General features: G+C 37.6%; 3 protein-coding genes across 4 annotated transcripts in view; 2 read left to right on the forward strand and 1 right to left on the reverse strand.

Moving 5' to 3' along the window:
- Nucleotides 1–1,832: 1,832 nt before the first annotated feature.
- The window catches only part of LOC129741027 (prohormone-3-like), a 133,549-nt gene continuing 119,125 nt past the window's right edge, over nucleotides 1,833–16,256 (forward strand). For both annotated transcript variants that reach the window (XM_055732718.1, XM_055732719.1), the window contains exon 1: nucleotides 1,833–2,709. The gene's annotated coding sequence lies outside the window, so the exon portion shown is untranslated. The remainder of the gene's footprint in view (nucleotides 2,710–16,256) is intronic.
- On the reverse strand, nucleotides 10,611–11,633 carry LOC129741910 (uncharacterized). The gene has a single exon (XM_055733724.1). It carries the CDS (start codon nucleotides 11,631–11,633, stop codon nucleotides 10,611–10,613), a length of 1,023 nt encoding a protein of 340 aa, XP_055589699.1.
- LOC129741913 (uncharacterized) lies at nucleotides 12,312–14,408 on the forward strand. Its single transcript, XM_055733729.1, has one exon. It carries the CDS (start codon nucleotides 12,312–12,314, stop codon nucleotides 14,406–14,408), a length of 2,097 nt encoding a protein of 698 aa, XP_055589704.1.

Below are 16,256 nucleotides of genomic sequence, written 5' to 3' on the forward strand. Positions count from 1 at the left end.
TTTTGAGTATGTTAACGCAAGGTTTAGGCAATAAAACTTTATGCAAAAGAAATCAAATTTCATAGCGGTTCTAGTGATGTAATTGCATTGGCGGTGCAATGCTTAACAAAAATGTAATAAATATATTTCTGAATGTAAAACTAGAAAATTTGTGCTAATGCTTGTTTGTTTTTTTTTTCGTTTTCTATCACCCGTCTTCGTGTACAAAAGAGCTTTGAAATATTACCACCCACTGCGCCCGTCTGCCAAGCAAGAATTTGTGCTGACTTTTCAAAATTCAAAAATTTCATCACTGTCTTATTTATCATATTTTTGTCAAGCATTGCACCAATACAGTTACATCATAGTTTTATTTCCTAAACCTTACGTTAACGTACTCAAAACCAAGTGCAAAGCTAAACTTAGGTGTAGGAATTGTCTCAGAAAATCCAAATTGATAAAAAGTTCGAAAACCAGCAACTTTGAAAAGTCGTCATAAATAATGTATTTCGTAATTCAAAAATCTAAATCTGCCAAAATGCGACAAATTACATATGTCAACTTTACAATTCACATTTTAAAAATTTTCTACTGAAACAAGAACAGCTTTGGCGGTTGATTGATTGAAAAGTACGGGTTTCACACAACTTTTTTACATTTTTTGTCATAATGATCTTAAGAAAAATTTTAAAAAATGTTCCATATGCGTAACATATAGTTTTTAACTTAAGCTTTTTCAGGCACTAAGTGAAAAAAATTTCGCACTCTTAATAGCTGATTTACAGCCTTTTTCCTGAAGCATGTTTTTTTCATAAAAAATTTCTTGGACTTTAAATAACTTTAAAATAATTCATTTTAGCTGAAAATTGTATGAGAAGTATTTTTGAGTCACGTTATAAGCTTTTCAAAACTTTAAATTTTGTAGAAATCAGTAGAAAACAAGAGAATTTTAGCGAATACAGTGTAAGCCGTCATTTGACCGCTTGCGGTATGAATTGGTATACCACATGCGTTATTCGAAAACCACTTATTAAAAAATTTAAAAAACGCAAAAATACGCAAAATGCATTTTTTAAATAAAAATAGTCTTGTCGTTAAATTTGTGATAACAAAACTTATATAAGGCATAATCGTCATTTAAAGTTCAAAAACCGTCATTTGACCGCCTCCGGTACGTTTAGTGTTAATATATAACAAGCAAGGTCTCAAAAAAGTACCTAATCAAAAAATACAAAATCTCAGTGAATGCGCTGTTTCACGTATTTTTTCTGCTCAGTTTCCAAATCTATTTATAAACCACTAAATTTCAGCGACGGACTTAAGTGACGATCGAAAATCGTCAAATCAACAAGTTTCCTTTCACCGGATAAACGCAGTACAATCGTATACGACAAAAGGATGAACAAGTTGCCCTTCCGTGTACGAGGCGGAACTGTCATTGTCGGCTCCATCCGTCACGGTTCTCTGCTTCCGTTCATAAATTCAAAACAAATGTCTTCCACAGGATCCACACAAACGTACCCAGTCAAGAGAAGAAAAAAAGCACCCCAAGTGGTGCTTCCATTATGATGACAGCAATGAATGACGATGACGAACTGCACCGGGCATGCGCAATCGTTGTTTTCCCGAACTTTTGAAAGAGAGAGCTTTTCAAGTGGTGTCTTACGTTGAAAGTTCTAATCTTTGTGTTGGAAAGGTAGAATTTTCCATCCTGCGGCTTTAGAGCTTTTCATTGAGGTAGGATTTCGTTCACGATCACGAAAAAAGGGAACCGAGGTGATTTTTTGCCTTTTTTTCTCTTGTTCTCGTTTCGGAAAAATAGGATTCGGGTCTCCCAGAACGGTACAATTGGCTACGTTCCGGCTTCGTGGGTCGCAGTTCACTTTCGTCCGAGGTCCGAGAACGTGTGCTCCCCGAGAGTTTCCAGAAAGGCTCCTTATATTGGATAAGACAACAGCTAGTAGTTGTGTCCTCCTTTACTCCCCCGCCGCCATTCAACCATTGAGCCATTAAGTAGTCAGTAGTCTGTCTGCTGCTGCTGCCAGAGAGTGTCATCCGGCTACCCCTGGGAATAACAGGAGTTTGTTCCAGTCAGTGTTTGTTGGCCCTGTTGCCCCTAGTTGGCAAAATCCTTGAAGTGATTCGGTGTGCGTGTGTCTAAATCTAGGTGTTTTTTTTGCTGGGAAAAGTCTAGCAGAGCAAAAAGAAAAACGAAAAATCAACTCCAGAAATTCCGTGCCAGTGAAGCAAGAGTGAATTCCGGAAGGCAGAGAACGAATCGAATAGTAGAGTGTGGATGTTTTCATAGGCCAATAGCTCAAAGCTGAACGCAAATCTAGCAGCGTAAGCTTGTCGATTGGAACGGGAAAAGTTTGCCAAGGCCGTATATTTTGCCACCAGGCCCTCTCAAGGTGTGTTATTCCAAAGGAAGAAACCACAACAAAGTGTTAGCCAACAGCCAACCGAACCGTTTCGAGGAAGTTTTCAATTTTCCGGGGAACGATTTACGGTCGTTTGGAGCAACGCTGCGAGACGCACGTGAATCGTAAAGTTGTAGGAAAGCAGCCCCCTTCTTAGCTGTGGAAGAAAGGTTAAATAGTGAGCAGGAGTTTGGCAAAACAACTTCCGGTGCGAAAACCCGAAAACAGGATTTCTACAGCTCGACGCCTCGACGCTTAGTCGTTTCATCTAGATTTACGTCTGATTCTGCCAAGTCCAGCGGAAAAAAAGGTAAGTTTCGGTGTGTTTGTTCGACGTTGTTTTCTCTCTAAACACTTGACACCAGCGTTGTTTTTTTTTTTTTTGTAATTCGTTTATTTGAAACGGCTCATACCTTGAGGCTTTAAGGAGCCAAACTCGTTTTGTTTTTTTTTAAAATCGTTTGCTTAGGTCTAGATCACTTTTTAAACACTTTTTGAAGAGAATAGAAAATAGATAGGGAAATATGAAAACAAAAAGAATTATAGACGGAGATCAATAGCTTTTAGGAAAAGATATATTTCGAACATGTAGTCCAAGTCCATCACAGCTAACACATCCCTTACTGGAACGTGGGGTGGTTTTCCTCGGGCCCGAAGGGAGTCTATGAAATTCGTTCTGGTGACAAGATGGTCCTCACACGACCAAACAATATGCTCTATGTCATGGTAACCTAGGCCACAACCGCATAAATTGCTACCAGCAATATTTATACGATAGAGTACCGCATTCAAGGAATAATGATTAGACATGAGACGGGAAAATAAACGAATAAAATCCCGACTCAGGTCGAATCTATTAAACCAGGGTTTAAGGCTTACCTTTGGGATAATCGAGTGCAGCCACCGACCCAACTCATTCTCGTCCCATCTACGCTGCCAGTTGACAAGAGAGTTTCTCCGAGCCAAGAAGTAGAATTCGTTGAAAACGATTTCACGTTGATAAATGTTGCCTTCCATCGCACCCACCTTTGCAAGGGAATCTGCCCTCTCATTGCCTACTATTGAGCAATGTGAGGGGACCCAGACAAAAGTGATGGTAAAGCAACGTCTTGATAAAGTAGTCAACGTATCGCGTATCTTCTCGAGGAAGTACGGCGTGTATTTTCCTGGTCTTATTGAACGGATTACTTCAACGGAGCTGAGACTGTCAGTTATAATATAAAAGTGTTCAACAGATCGTGTGGCGATACTATCCAGAGCGCAATGAATAGCAGCTAACTCTGCAATGTACACAGAACATGGTGACTGAAGACTGTAAGAGGCGCTGAAAATTTCGTTGAACACTCCAAATCCCGTTGATTCCTCTATAAGTGATCCATCGGTAAAGAACATTTTATCAGCATCGACGTGTCTAAATTTAGCTTCGAAAATTCTTGGGATCAAAAGTGAACGATGCGGATCCGGGATTCCACGAATTTCCTGCTGCATAGACAAATCAAACTGGACAGAAGAATTATCGTAGTCAGGGCTGCAAACACGAGTTGGAGAATACAAAGAAGGGTTTACCTGCATTGACATGAGGGTATGGTATATAGACATAAATCTGTTTTGAACATTTTGCTCAAGTAACCTTTCAAAATTTACAATCACTAATGGGTTCATGACCTCACACCTGATGAGGAACCGAAGTGATAGTAAATTGAATCGATCTTTTAAAGGGAGTATTCCTGCCAAAACTTCAAGACTCATGTTGTGCGTTGAGGACATACAGCCCAGAGCGATGCGAAGACAACGGTATTGGATACGCTCGAGTTTGATGAGGTGAGTTTTGGCAGCTGACTGGAAACAGAAGCTACCGTATTCCATCACTGAGAGAATCGTAGTTCGATACAATTTTAAAAGATCTTCTGGGTGGGCTCCCCACCAGGTGCCAGTGATTGATCGGAGAAAATTGATTCTTTGTTGGCATTTTCCTTTCAGATACTCAATATGGGCCCTCCAGGTACACTTGGAATCAAACCAAACCCCAAGATACTTAAAACACCTCGATTGAGTGATCGTTCTGCCTAGGAGTTGAAGCTTAGGTTGGGCAGGTCTATGTTTCTTAGAGAAAACAACCATCTCCGTTTTCTGAGGGGAGAACTCAATCCCAAGCCCACCAGCGTTGTTTGCGGTTTGGTAGATTATGCCACATTCAACTACGGATAATGAAAAAACTTCATTTATGTTTATGCATTGATTGCAACTCATCTAAATGTATTATAAGAACTACAACAAAAAAAAAGTTAGAAACGTTTGCAAATTTGAACCAGTCTTCTACATAGTGTATCAAAATAGCCTGGAAAGAATAATTCCGGGAGGAAACGATAAACTATGAACAAACAGAATCGTTTTCCTTAACAGTGACGTTGATTCACAGTGGAAAATTCCGGCGGAAAACCACCTTACAAATTCATCAGTGTCTCAATTGTCGTTTGGGAGTGCACTATTTCGATAAACAGAAAGTAAGCCTCAAGACAATAAGAAGCGCCATACAATTTCTGTCGAAAGGACGGAAATTCTTTAAATCATTCTCAGGATACTTGAAACCATTTAAATGATTTTACCTGGAATTTTCTGAAGAGCAAGTTGAGAAATTTCGATGTATGAATAATTTTACTCGTCGAATCCCACATATTAATTTTATTAACTATATAGTAGTGGTCTAATCGAAAAAGATGGCACACTTTGTGTTGTGAATAACTTTTGAATGCATTGATAAGAATTGATTAAATTTTCCAGTGAATCTGCATAGTTATGTAACGTGTACATGTACAAATTTTTGTGATGTTTTTTATGTGGTTTTTGAGATATCGTCCAATGAAGAAGTTTTTCGTCTTAAACTTTTGGGCATCATGTGCGCCATCTATAACGTATAATATGAACCACCCTTTTTAAATCATGAATATTTTTCCTAGCGTTTTCTGTTTTCTGAACTTTGATCTTCAAAACTACTCAAAAAATTTAATTTGGTCAAAGTTATGACAAGATAAATCGATTGTTCTCCTTCGGCTCAAAAACAACATATTTGACTTCCACCACAGTTTTCGCAGAATGACATGATTCCAGATCCTACTAAAACTGAGAATCAACTTTATTAGACCTTTTGAAGTACTACGCAGGGAAAATGATCGCATTTTGAGGCAGTCTTCATTCTATATTTATTGAATTTCGGTCGAATAGTTGATTTACAGCTGTTTATGTGTCTTCCATTAGGACTTTCCTGGAATTTTTGCGATCCTAACCGAAACTTTTAGTCCATGAGCTTACGTAGTGAACGCTATCTCAAAAACAACTTGACAGGTTGTCACCAAATTGTGTACATGTGCACATCACATCACCACGTTGCTTCACTAAAAGTTTCATTAATTTCCATTCATACATTTAAAAGTTTTTAAAAAATTTGTGTTTTTTTTTAGAATTCACCCCTAAAATGAAAGCTCCAAATTCGAAGTTTAAGCAAATAAAAACAGTCACCTAAAATGTTATATTGAAAAAGACAAATATAATCGTTGGTTAAAATTAAAAACTAGTTGTTTATTTTCAGACTTTTCGAAGGATTTCGGAGTTTAAATGAAAAGACAACTTGTCTCGTTAACGGTAGACTTAAAAAGAGAAAGTTTATTCATGTTTCGTCATAATTACAACTTTTCGCGCGTAAAACACAAGAAATAAATGGGGGAAATCTTACAAACTGGCAACCATAAGCACTCAACAAAATGGGAACGATACAAAGGGTAACCCATCGACAATTGTGACGTTCGATTCAGGGTGACCATTATTGTTGAGATTCAACATACTGGTCACCTAAAACGAATGTTTTATAATAGTGACCCTAGGATTGTTTTGGTTTGGATCTGTTTGGAATTTTTCGTACTTGGGTTCACAAGTTCGTTTGTTTCCTGTGGATTGGACTGGTACGGGTTTATTTGATTCTGGATACTGCTGGATTTGGACCTACTTCGGACTTTCGGATCACCTTGGACATCGACTTTGGAATGCGTGTTGAACTGGATTGTCATCTTTCGGCCAAAATGATCAGTGATCGGCACACAAGCTTCAAAGTACTTGCGATGTACTTTAGAGCGAGTACTGACCGGACAGTCAGTACGGCAGGTGCTCGAATGGCTGATTTTGGATTCAGTACTACCCATCCGAGCCGGATCACTGATCGGGAACAAAAATTGTATCACCTGATGACAGGATGTTGGGTACGTCGTTGGATTAAAGTTCGGCAATGGATGTTCAGGGCATGATTAGCGCAGTAACTCCCAAAGTGCCAGAAGAAAACTTTGGTAGCTAGTAAGTATTGGGTAACATGGGCCTTGGATCGGTACTCAGTTAGTTAACAACGTATCGGAAACTGGGATAATTTACTTGGGTAATATGGGCCTTGGATCGGCGCGCAGTTAGGTATCAACGTACGGATTGAGGTCCAAGGTCACTTGCCAGGGCAGCTTAACGATTTGGTAGCGTTGATGTTATATTTCTCGGGAATAGCGTCACTTTGAATTCTGGCCGTGGTAGCGTGATGAATCTAGGGTTGGACCAATCGGTAGGATGGTGGCATAATGCTGATGTGTCAGGACTATGTACTCCAGCGAAAACCACCAAATCCTGGTCACGGCACCAAAAAAAAACAAAATGTTTTTTTCCAGGGATAATTTCTTACGCCATGTTGGCGGATCGAATGTTTTCTAGGCTCAATCGAATAAATGCAAAATTATTGCAAACATATAAAAAGTAACATTAACATTTAATTGTTTCTACAATTGGCTAAAACATCTACACTAATTGAGAGTTAAGAGAATAAGGGCTGAACATTATGGAGTCATCTACCATTACACATTTTCCCTCCTAAACATATCAAGGCCCAAAACTTGGTAGACTGGCAACATTAACAAAACTTCAAAATAGAACCAGTTGAAAAGATGTGACGTTAAATTTAAGGTGACCAACCGTGTAGAGAATCAACACTAGTTATTTTGAAAAGGTAATTAGGTGATAAATTTTTAAATTTTTTTCAAGTGATGGATAACTAACGGATGGATTATCGAATCTAGTTTTGAGTGGCCTGGTAATTTCAATTTCTCAAAATTTTTTTTTTCAAAACTTTATCTGAAATGTGTTTACAACGATTGTTTGAAATCTGAAATAAAGAACTGGATTATATTTGCCCTCTCCCTGTAATGTGAGGAGGCTCCCGGAACTGCCATAAAAGATTTTTCGTAACCGGGACCGGGATTCGATCTCATGACCTTTGGCTTAGAAGATTTGAACGCTATCCTCTAAACCATGGTCGGCGGCAGTAAATTTAAAACTTAAATTTTAGTTTTTTTTTTTTTTTGAGAACCACTATTCAGTGTTTCGAATTGAAATCATAATTTCAATTCAAGATTTGAAAAATAAATTTCAAATGAAATTCATGTACAAGATTGAGAACCAAAATCACTATCAGAGCTAAAGCAGGATTTGCTTAATTTATTATTCATAATCCAAATGTTTGTTTAAACTTCATATTTTTCAATAACACAGAAAATTGTTTTCACATAATGTGTTAAAATGTTTAAACTGTGATACAGATTCCAATTTGCAATTATAATAAGCATAAGGTTAACATCTGATCAAATATATAAAACAGAAACTTATGTCAAACTGCTCATCTAAATGATCCAAAATTTTCATAAGCAAACATAAATTCAAAATTCAAATTAAATGTTCCAATCAAACACTTAAATCATTCAAAAAGATTAAAATAAGGAATCCAAATGAATTAAATACCTTGAACAAAGATCTCGAGTTTTCAAAACTACCAGCATAAAACCAGGAAACTGTAGAAACAGAAAAATGCAAGACTAGAAAATCTCAATGAGTTGTATCTCTATTCTAAAACCTAGAAGATAAATTGTAAAATCTAGAACATAATGATTTTTTTTTCCTAGAACCACTCAATGAAATTCAGAATCCATCTATGAGAAAATCCATCTATGAGAATTCAGGATATTAAATTCAGAAGAAGATAGTTTTAAAATAGAGTACCTTTCTAAGCATTAATGTATAAAACTTTGGATAGGTCAGTTTGAAAAGTTAGAATTCGAATTCAAAATTTGAGACTTGAATGAAATTATTTAGAGACATGAATGCCAATTTTAGCAAATATTTTATTTTTTCATAATTGATTTTCGGAAAAAGATATGAACCAATTCACATTTCAATAAAACTGAAAAGTTAACATTAACTTTTCGCACCTCATACTAACACTTATGCTTATAAAGTGAGAGTTCTAGATTGCCCAGTTTGATTTGTCAAATTTTTAGCAAAATTCGAGAAAATTTTTATTAAAATACTTTTCGATTTTTTTTCTTTTTTTTTCAAATTTTCGGTCTTTACCTAGACATTGAAAATGGGATATATTTTTTATTTTGTCTCCTATTCTGTAGGTACTGCAAATTTTCTTTCAAAAACTGATACTTACTGAAATTTTTTCAAATTTTAACAAAGAAAAGTTTTTCGAGCTGCGGTAAAAATTGTAATTTTTTTCATTAATGTGAAGAAAAAAATTACATATCCTTAGATATTCTCTATTTATAATTAAAAGAAAGTGATGTATTATGTATTGTTGAAAATTTAAATCAGGCGAAAATTTTTTTTTGAGCAAGCTTTATCTGAATTGTGTTTTTTTTTTAAGTTGAAAACGATTTGAACGCTTGGAAATTTAAATCTGAGGTGTTTTTCTCAGTTTTTTGTTGTTTTTTTTTGTTTTTTTTTTCTGTTTTGAGATTTGTCTGGATTTTGTGTTGAAAAATTCGAAATCATTTGCATAGATTTTATCAGATTTAAAAACATTTGGCCTGATTTGCTCAGCCCGCAGAATTGCAGGAAACAATATCAGCCCTCGAGTTATGGAAAGAAATGTATGAGAGCTCCCTTTCGTCCTTACTATCGTATAACTAAAAGGATGAAGAAGCCTTGAACAATCGTAGGAATTTTTTTTGAACCCAAATATCCGTTGTCGTATGAAAGCTTCCCTTCACCTTCCCTACTTCTATTGTAGAGTGGGAGGGGTCTCGAAACATAAGAAAAATTATTTCTCGTGCTCAAAAATACTGCCCTGCCAAATTTGGTTTCGAATGTTTGTTTAGTCTTGCGTTATGCAAAAAATTGTATAGCAGGTTCTCACCTCACTTCTCATCCCTCAATGAAACGAGAGATGGGTCTCAAAAATCGTGGAAACTTTTCTCGAATCTAAATACCTTTCTTTGTCAATTAAAGTTCATTTGCATTAGGCTGGAACAAATATCAATATCTTCTTTTGTCACCCCCCCCCCCCCCCCCCCCTTCGAAATTTCCAAAAACCCGAAGGGAGAAATAAATAAAGTTTCAAGTATTTAATGTAAATTTCGAGAAAAATTTCAAGAATCCAAAAGATTACAAGGCGAAAAAACAAATTTTGGAAGATGGAAGTTATTTCACCTTTTGTATTCTTGATTTTATTGAATTTCGATGAAAAATTACTTGTTTTTTTAGGTTTTGTGTAATGATATTGTATACAACTCTGTTGCATACAAGCTTCCGTGAAATTTATTCTATTTTATTTGTTTTTCACATTATTTTTTATTGTCCCCCCCCTCGCGATGTTCCAACTCCGAGTGACAAAAGAAGGATTTGAAATTTGTTCCGGCCTTATTGGCTAAAAAAATAATGCAATAAATTGTATGGGAGACCCCCTCTCCCCTTTGTATCTCCATAATCGAAGAAGGAAGAGTCCCAAATAATCATAGAAACATTTCTCGTACCAAAATATCCACCATTGTCAAATATGGTTCAATTTGCTAGCTTAGTTTTCGAATTGTGCGAAATATTGTATGGGAGCTCCCCTTTTCCTTTTCTACCTCCAAACTGGAAGAAGAGAGGGATTTCAATCCACTCATTTTAGAGGTTTGTGCCAACGTAAGAACTTTTAACTACACAAATAACACACGACGTATTACAGGACACAACACTTAACGTTCTTACTAACGGAAAAAAAAGGAACTAAAATTACCTTTTTGTCGACCGGTTTCGGGCTCGATGTTGCCCATCTACAGGACGATGTCCGACTGATTCCGCAGAAGAAAAACACTAACACAGCATCATACTATCACGTAGTATTTGTCGAAGAGGGGTTGGTTTTTATACATTTTTGTTTGCCAAGTTGAAAAGCGGCGAAATGATAGGCGCGTCATCCTCGTTCATTAAAGGCCTCTCTGAAGTCGTGATGTACATCGATTCCCAGGCATTTAAATGTGACGCTTTTCGAACACATTTTTTGAATTTCACCTTTTCCCAATCTATGGAATGGTTGAATTCTGATGCATGGGCGGCTACACTGGATTCGTTGGATCTGTTGTTTTCTACGGCGTTTTTATGCTCCTTTATCCGTGTTTTAAATTTGCGCCTTGTTTGGCCAATATAGACCGCCGGGCAGGCCTCGCAAGGTATCTCGTAGATACCAGATCTTTCCTCCGGAGGCACCTTATCCTTTAGTGAAACCAAACAATCTTTTAGGGTGTTGGAACTTTTGTAAGCCACTTTCAAACCGTGGTTGGAGAGGATCTTCCGAATGCCATTGGTCAGTGGTGGGTGGAACGGCAAACTGACCCTTTGGGATTCTTCCTTTTCTGGTTTGAAAGTGGTGGCATTACTTCGGAACCTTTTTCTTTCGTGTTTGCGTAGGATTTTATACACGAATTTTTCGTCATAACCGTTCAGATTGGCCGCCAATAAAATCCTTTCTTTTTCGCTTTCAAACTCACTGTTTTCCATCGGTATGTTGAACAAACGGTGTGCCATTGAATGAAACGCAGCTTGTTTTTGTGCACCAAAATGATTTGAATCTCCCGTTATGTAGCGATCGGTTGATGTCGGTTTTCGGTAGATTCCAAATTTCACCGTGCTATCATCTTTTCTGGAGATGAGCAGGTCGAGAAAAGGGAGTTTTCCATCCACTTCTTTTTCGACGGTGAATTTGATCGAGCTGTGTTGGCTATTCAGGAGCTCAAGAGTTTGTGGGAGATATCGTTCTTTAACTGTGGCGAAGATATCGTCGACGTAGCGCCACCAAACTCGGGGGAAAAGTTTTTCCCTTTTTTCGAGATCGCCTTCAAAATCGCTCATGAACAGCTCAGCGAGCAAAGGGGAAAGTTTGCTTCCCATACTGAGGCCAAAGGTTTGTTTGAAGAATCTCCCCCGGAATATGAAATAGTTTTGGTTCATACATACCTCAGCTATGGTCACGTACGCTTCTATACAATTTGGTGGTGCTCTGCGTTTTTCCAAATGTCTCCGAAGGCTGCGTAAGGCGTCAGGAATGGGGACGCTAGGAAAAAGTGCGGAGACGTCAAACGAAACCAAAATCTCACCTCGACGCACTTTGAAATTTTCCAATTTTTCCACTAGCTCCACCGAATTTTTGACACTTTTTCCGTGTTTGATCGGGTATTTTCTCATTTCCTCGACCAGCCATGCTGCCATTTTTTCAGTTGGAGTGCAAATATTCGAAGAAATAGGCCTCATCGCAATCGGGTTTTTGTGTATTTTTGGGAGGCAATACAAGGAGGCTACTTTTGGGTTCGGGACTAGAAATTTTCTTTCTAATTTTTGTTCACCCATTAAAAGGGCTACTTTTTGCCTTGCGTTGTTAGCCTCCTCGATCAACGAATTGAGAGGGTCTTTTGGCTTACCATTTTTGTACATGCATTCTTCGTACGGCCCTGTAGAAATCATGTCCCGAACCTTATTGTCGTAATCTTGTCGATCCAAAATTACTACGGCATTACCTTTATCCGCCCGCGTAAAAAGTGCATAGTGCTGCAGTGCGCCGCGAAGAAAAAGATGTGTTGGCAGACGGCGCTTAGTGGTTTAAACGGCAATCTGTGCAAACGTACAATTGCTACAAAACAAAAGCACCGCAAAAAATTGGCTTCTCTTGCGAACGGCCAGCCAACAAAGAAGAATACGGGGGTACCAAAAACTATTGAGAAATTTGTAGTGAATCTGTCGTCAATTCAATTGACGGAAGATGAGAATGCCATGCTAAATAAAGGGTTGAATTTTGCCGTGGCCCAAGAAAGTGCCCCAGTGGCCGAGATAGTGAACAATATCGAAAGCGCTATACAGTTTAGGAATTTTCCCTCCAAAGCTGCCCTGCGCCACGATATTGAGAATTCTATTCTCAAAGCCGCGAAAAGGAAAAAGTGTCGCTCAAAACGGGGGACAGGCAGTCCTGAAAAAGTTATTGCTCAGCTGAAAAAACATGAAGTTGTTTTTACGCGGGCGGATAAAGGTAATGCCGTAGTAATTTTGGATCGACAAGATTACGACAATAAGGTTCGGGACATGATTTCTACAGGGCCGTACGAAGAATGCATGTACAAAAATGGTAAGCCAAAAGACCCTCTCAATTCGTTGATCGAGGAGGCTAACAACGCAAGGCAAAAAGTAGCCCTTTTAATGGGTGAACAAAAATTAGAAAGAAAATTTCTAGTCCCGAACCCAAAAGTAGCCTCCTTGTATTGCCTCCCAAAAATACACAAAAACCCGATTGCGATGAGGCCTATTTCTTCGAATATTTGCACTCCAACTGAAAAAATGGCAGCATGGCTGGTCGAGGAAATGAGAAAATACCCGATCAAACACGGAAAAAGTGTCAAAAATTCGGTGGAGCTAGTGGAAAAATTGGAAAATTTCAAAGTGCGTCGAGGTGAGATTTTGGTTTCGTTTGACGTCTCCGCACTTTTTCCTAGCGTCCCCATTCCTGACGCCTTACGCAGCCTTCGGAGACGTTTGGAAAAACGCAGAGCACCACCAAATTGTATAGAAGCGTACGTGACCATAGCTGAGGTATGTATGAACCAAAACTATTTCATATTCCGGGGGAGATTCTTCAAACAAACCTTTGGCCTCAGTATGGGAAGCAAACTTTCCCCTTTGCTCGCTGAGCTGTTCATGAGCGATTTTGAAGGCGATCTCGAAAAAAGGGAAAAACTTTTCCCCCGAGTTTGGTGGCGCTACGTCGACGATATCTTCGCCACAGTTAAAGAACGATATCTCCCACAAACTCTTGAGCTCCTGAATAGCCAACACAGCTCGATCAAATTCACCGTCGAAAAAGAAGTGGATGGAAAACTCCCTTTTCTCGACCTGCTCATCTCCAGAAAAGATGATAGCACGGTGAAATTTGGAATCTACCGAAAACCGACATCAACCGATCGCTACATAACGGGAGATTCAAATCATTTTGGTGCACAAAAACAAGCTGCGTTTCATTCAATGGCACACCGTTTGTTCAACATACCGATGGAAAACAGTGAGTTTGAAAGCGAAAAAGAAAGGATTTTATTGGCGGCCAATCTGAACGGTTATGACGAAAAATTCGTGTATAAAATCCTACGCAAACACGAAAGAAAAAGGTTCCGAAGTAATGCCACCACTTTCAAACCAGAAAAGGAAGAATCCCAAAGGGTCAGTTTGCCGTTCCACCCACCACTGACCAATGGCATTCGGAAGATCCTCTCCAACCACGGTTTGAAAGTGGCTTACAAAAGTTCCAACACCCTAAAAGATTGTTTGGTTTCACTAAAGGATAAGGTGCCTCCGGAGGAAAGATCTGGTATCTACGAGATACCTTGCGAGGCCTGCCCGGCGGTCTATATTGGCCAAACAAGGCGCAAATTTAAAACACGGATAAAGGAGCATAAAAACGCCGTAGAAAACAACAGATCCAACGAATCCAGTGTAGCCGCCCATGCATCAGAATTCAACCATTCCATAGATTGGGAAAAGGTGAAATTCAAAAAATGTGTTCGAAAAGCGTCACATTTAAATGCCTGGGAATCGATGTACATCACGACTTCAGAGAGGCCTTTAATGAACGAGGATGACGCGCCTATCATTTCGCCGCTTTTCAACTTGGCAAACAAAAATGTATAAAAACCAACCCCTCTTCGACAAATACTACGTGATAGTATGATGCTGTGTTAGTGTTTTTCTTCTGCGGAATCAGTCGGACATCGTCCTGTAGATGGGCAACATCGAGCCCGAAACCGGTCGACAAAAAGGTAATTTTAGTTCCTTTTTTTTCCGTTAGTAAGAACGTTAAGTGTTGTGTCCTGTAATACGTCGTGTGTTATTTGTGATTTCAATCCATCTTAAAAATATTTTTCCTATCATATAACTTGGCATGCCCGATTTGGTTCCGTTTGATAAGCTCTCGAGATATTCAAATATGTTTCTATAATTTGTAATTCACTTTCATTCAAGTAATGAAAGGAACTCCTCGAAATTGAAATTTGTTGAAGTGAGACGAACAAAGGGAAATTTCAATTTCATTCTTTCCTTTCTTTTCGATACAGTTATTTTAGTAAAAGTAGGGAAATTTGAGATTGCTTTACAAAATTTATAAAGTTTAGTCAAATTTCAGCTTTTCATCTTAAATAAATTGGAGAGATTAAAAAAAAAATTACATTTTAGTTGTGGAAGATTTTAATATAAAATCGATCAACGCCATCAAAAGTTGAAACGCATTGAATATGAGGTTGGTTTCAGGGTAAAAGTCGATTTTCTTCCTAAGAACGGATTCCGTATATTCATAGATTCAATCTGTGAGAAATAGTACACAAGTTTAACCTTAAATATCATCTACTACTGTAAAATTGACATTTGAATGAATTTAAAGCATTTTGAGAACGGAAAAAAATCAACTGCGGAGAAGAAAAAGCAAAAACATTGATTCCATACATACAATCATAAAACAATATGGAAATCACCTATTATCCCGAAACCAACCTCATATACAATCCCTGCCTTAGCTTTTTATTAAGACGATCGATTTTGAAAAAAATGGGCACATACTATAACGTACTTTTTCACATAATTTAATCAAATTTTGAAATAAAAACTTTACATTACAGCTTACCTAATTTTGTGCGGCAATCTCTCTGTTCCCTATTTTTACTTAAATAGCTATATCTCTCTTCCTAGTGCCCGCAAAATGCTCAAAACTCATTGAATGTTTTATATATTTATCTAGCTTGTGTGAAAATTTCATGATAAAATCTCAACTGTGAGAGAAATGGCATTCTGTCAAAGTTGGAAGTTTGTGCGCTGCTCTGCGTGATTTCATTCTTTGTTGAACGCAACTGTAGATATACAAACTTCATGATACATATGCTTTGAAAAGTTATGGAAATTAGATACCAGCTATTGTACAAATCTTCCCAAAACATCGTTTCTTAACTAGCAAAACATAATATTTTGATCGATTTAGAGGTTGAAAAAAGCCGCACAAGTGGTAAAATTAGAAACCAGAATAGTTTTCTTCCACAAATCACACTAAAATCATGAGCAACCATTTGTCTAACATAATATAACCAAAACATATTTTTCCATTCAGAGTTTTAAGCACACAATATGTCGTTCAGAAATTGAAAATAGAAAAATTTAAAACTTTTTTAATCTATTTTCACAACAAAGGTATGCTTAAAATAAAATAAAATTATTGACACGATTAATGTGCCGAAAATACTACCTTAATTTCACTCCATGGTGGTGAACCTGTTATGTAAAATTAATATATTTACATTATATTTCAACTTGTTTTTTTTTTTTGTTTTATCACTGCGACCAGTTAGTTGATCTATTTTGATACTTTTACTTCTTAATTATTAACTCTAAATTTGATTTAGCCAATAACCTGTAGTCAAAATGAAGCAAACGAACAAATCATAGCAAAAGTAGAACCTGAGCCAAAAATTATCCTCATTCGAATTTCTCCTGTAT

The sequence above is a fragment of the Uranotaenia lowii genome, chromosome 2 (assembly GCF_029784155.1).
Source record: "Uranotaenia lowii strain MFRU-FL chromosome 2, ASM2978415v1, whole genome shotgun sequence".
In the NCBI taxonomy this organism is placed as follows: domain Eukaryota; kingdom Metazoa; phylum Arthropoda; class Insecta; order Diptera; family Culicidae; genus Uranotaenia; species Uranotaenia lowii.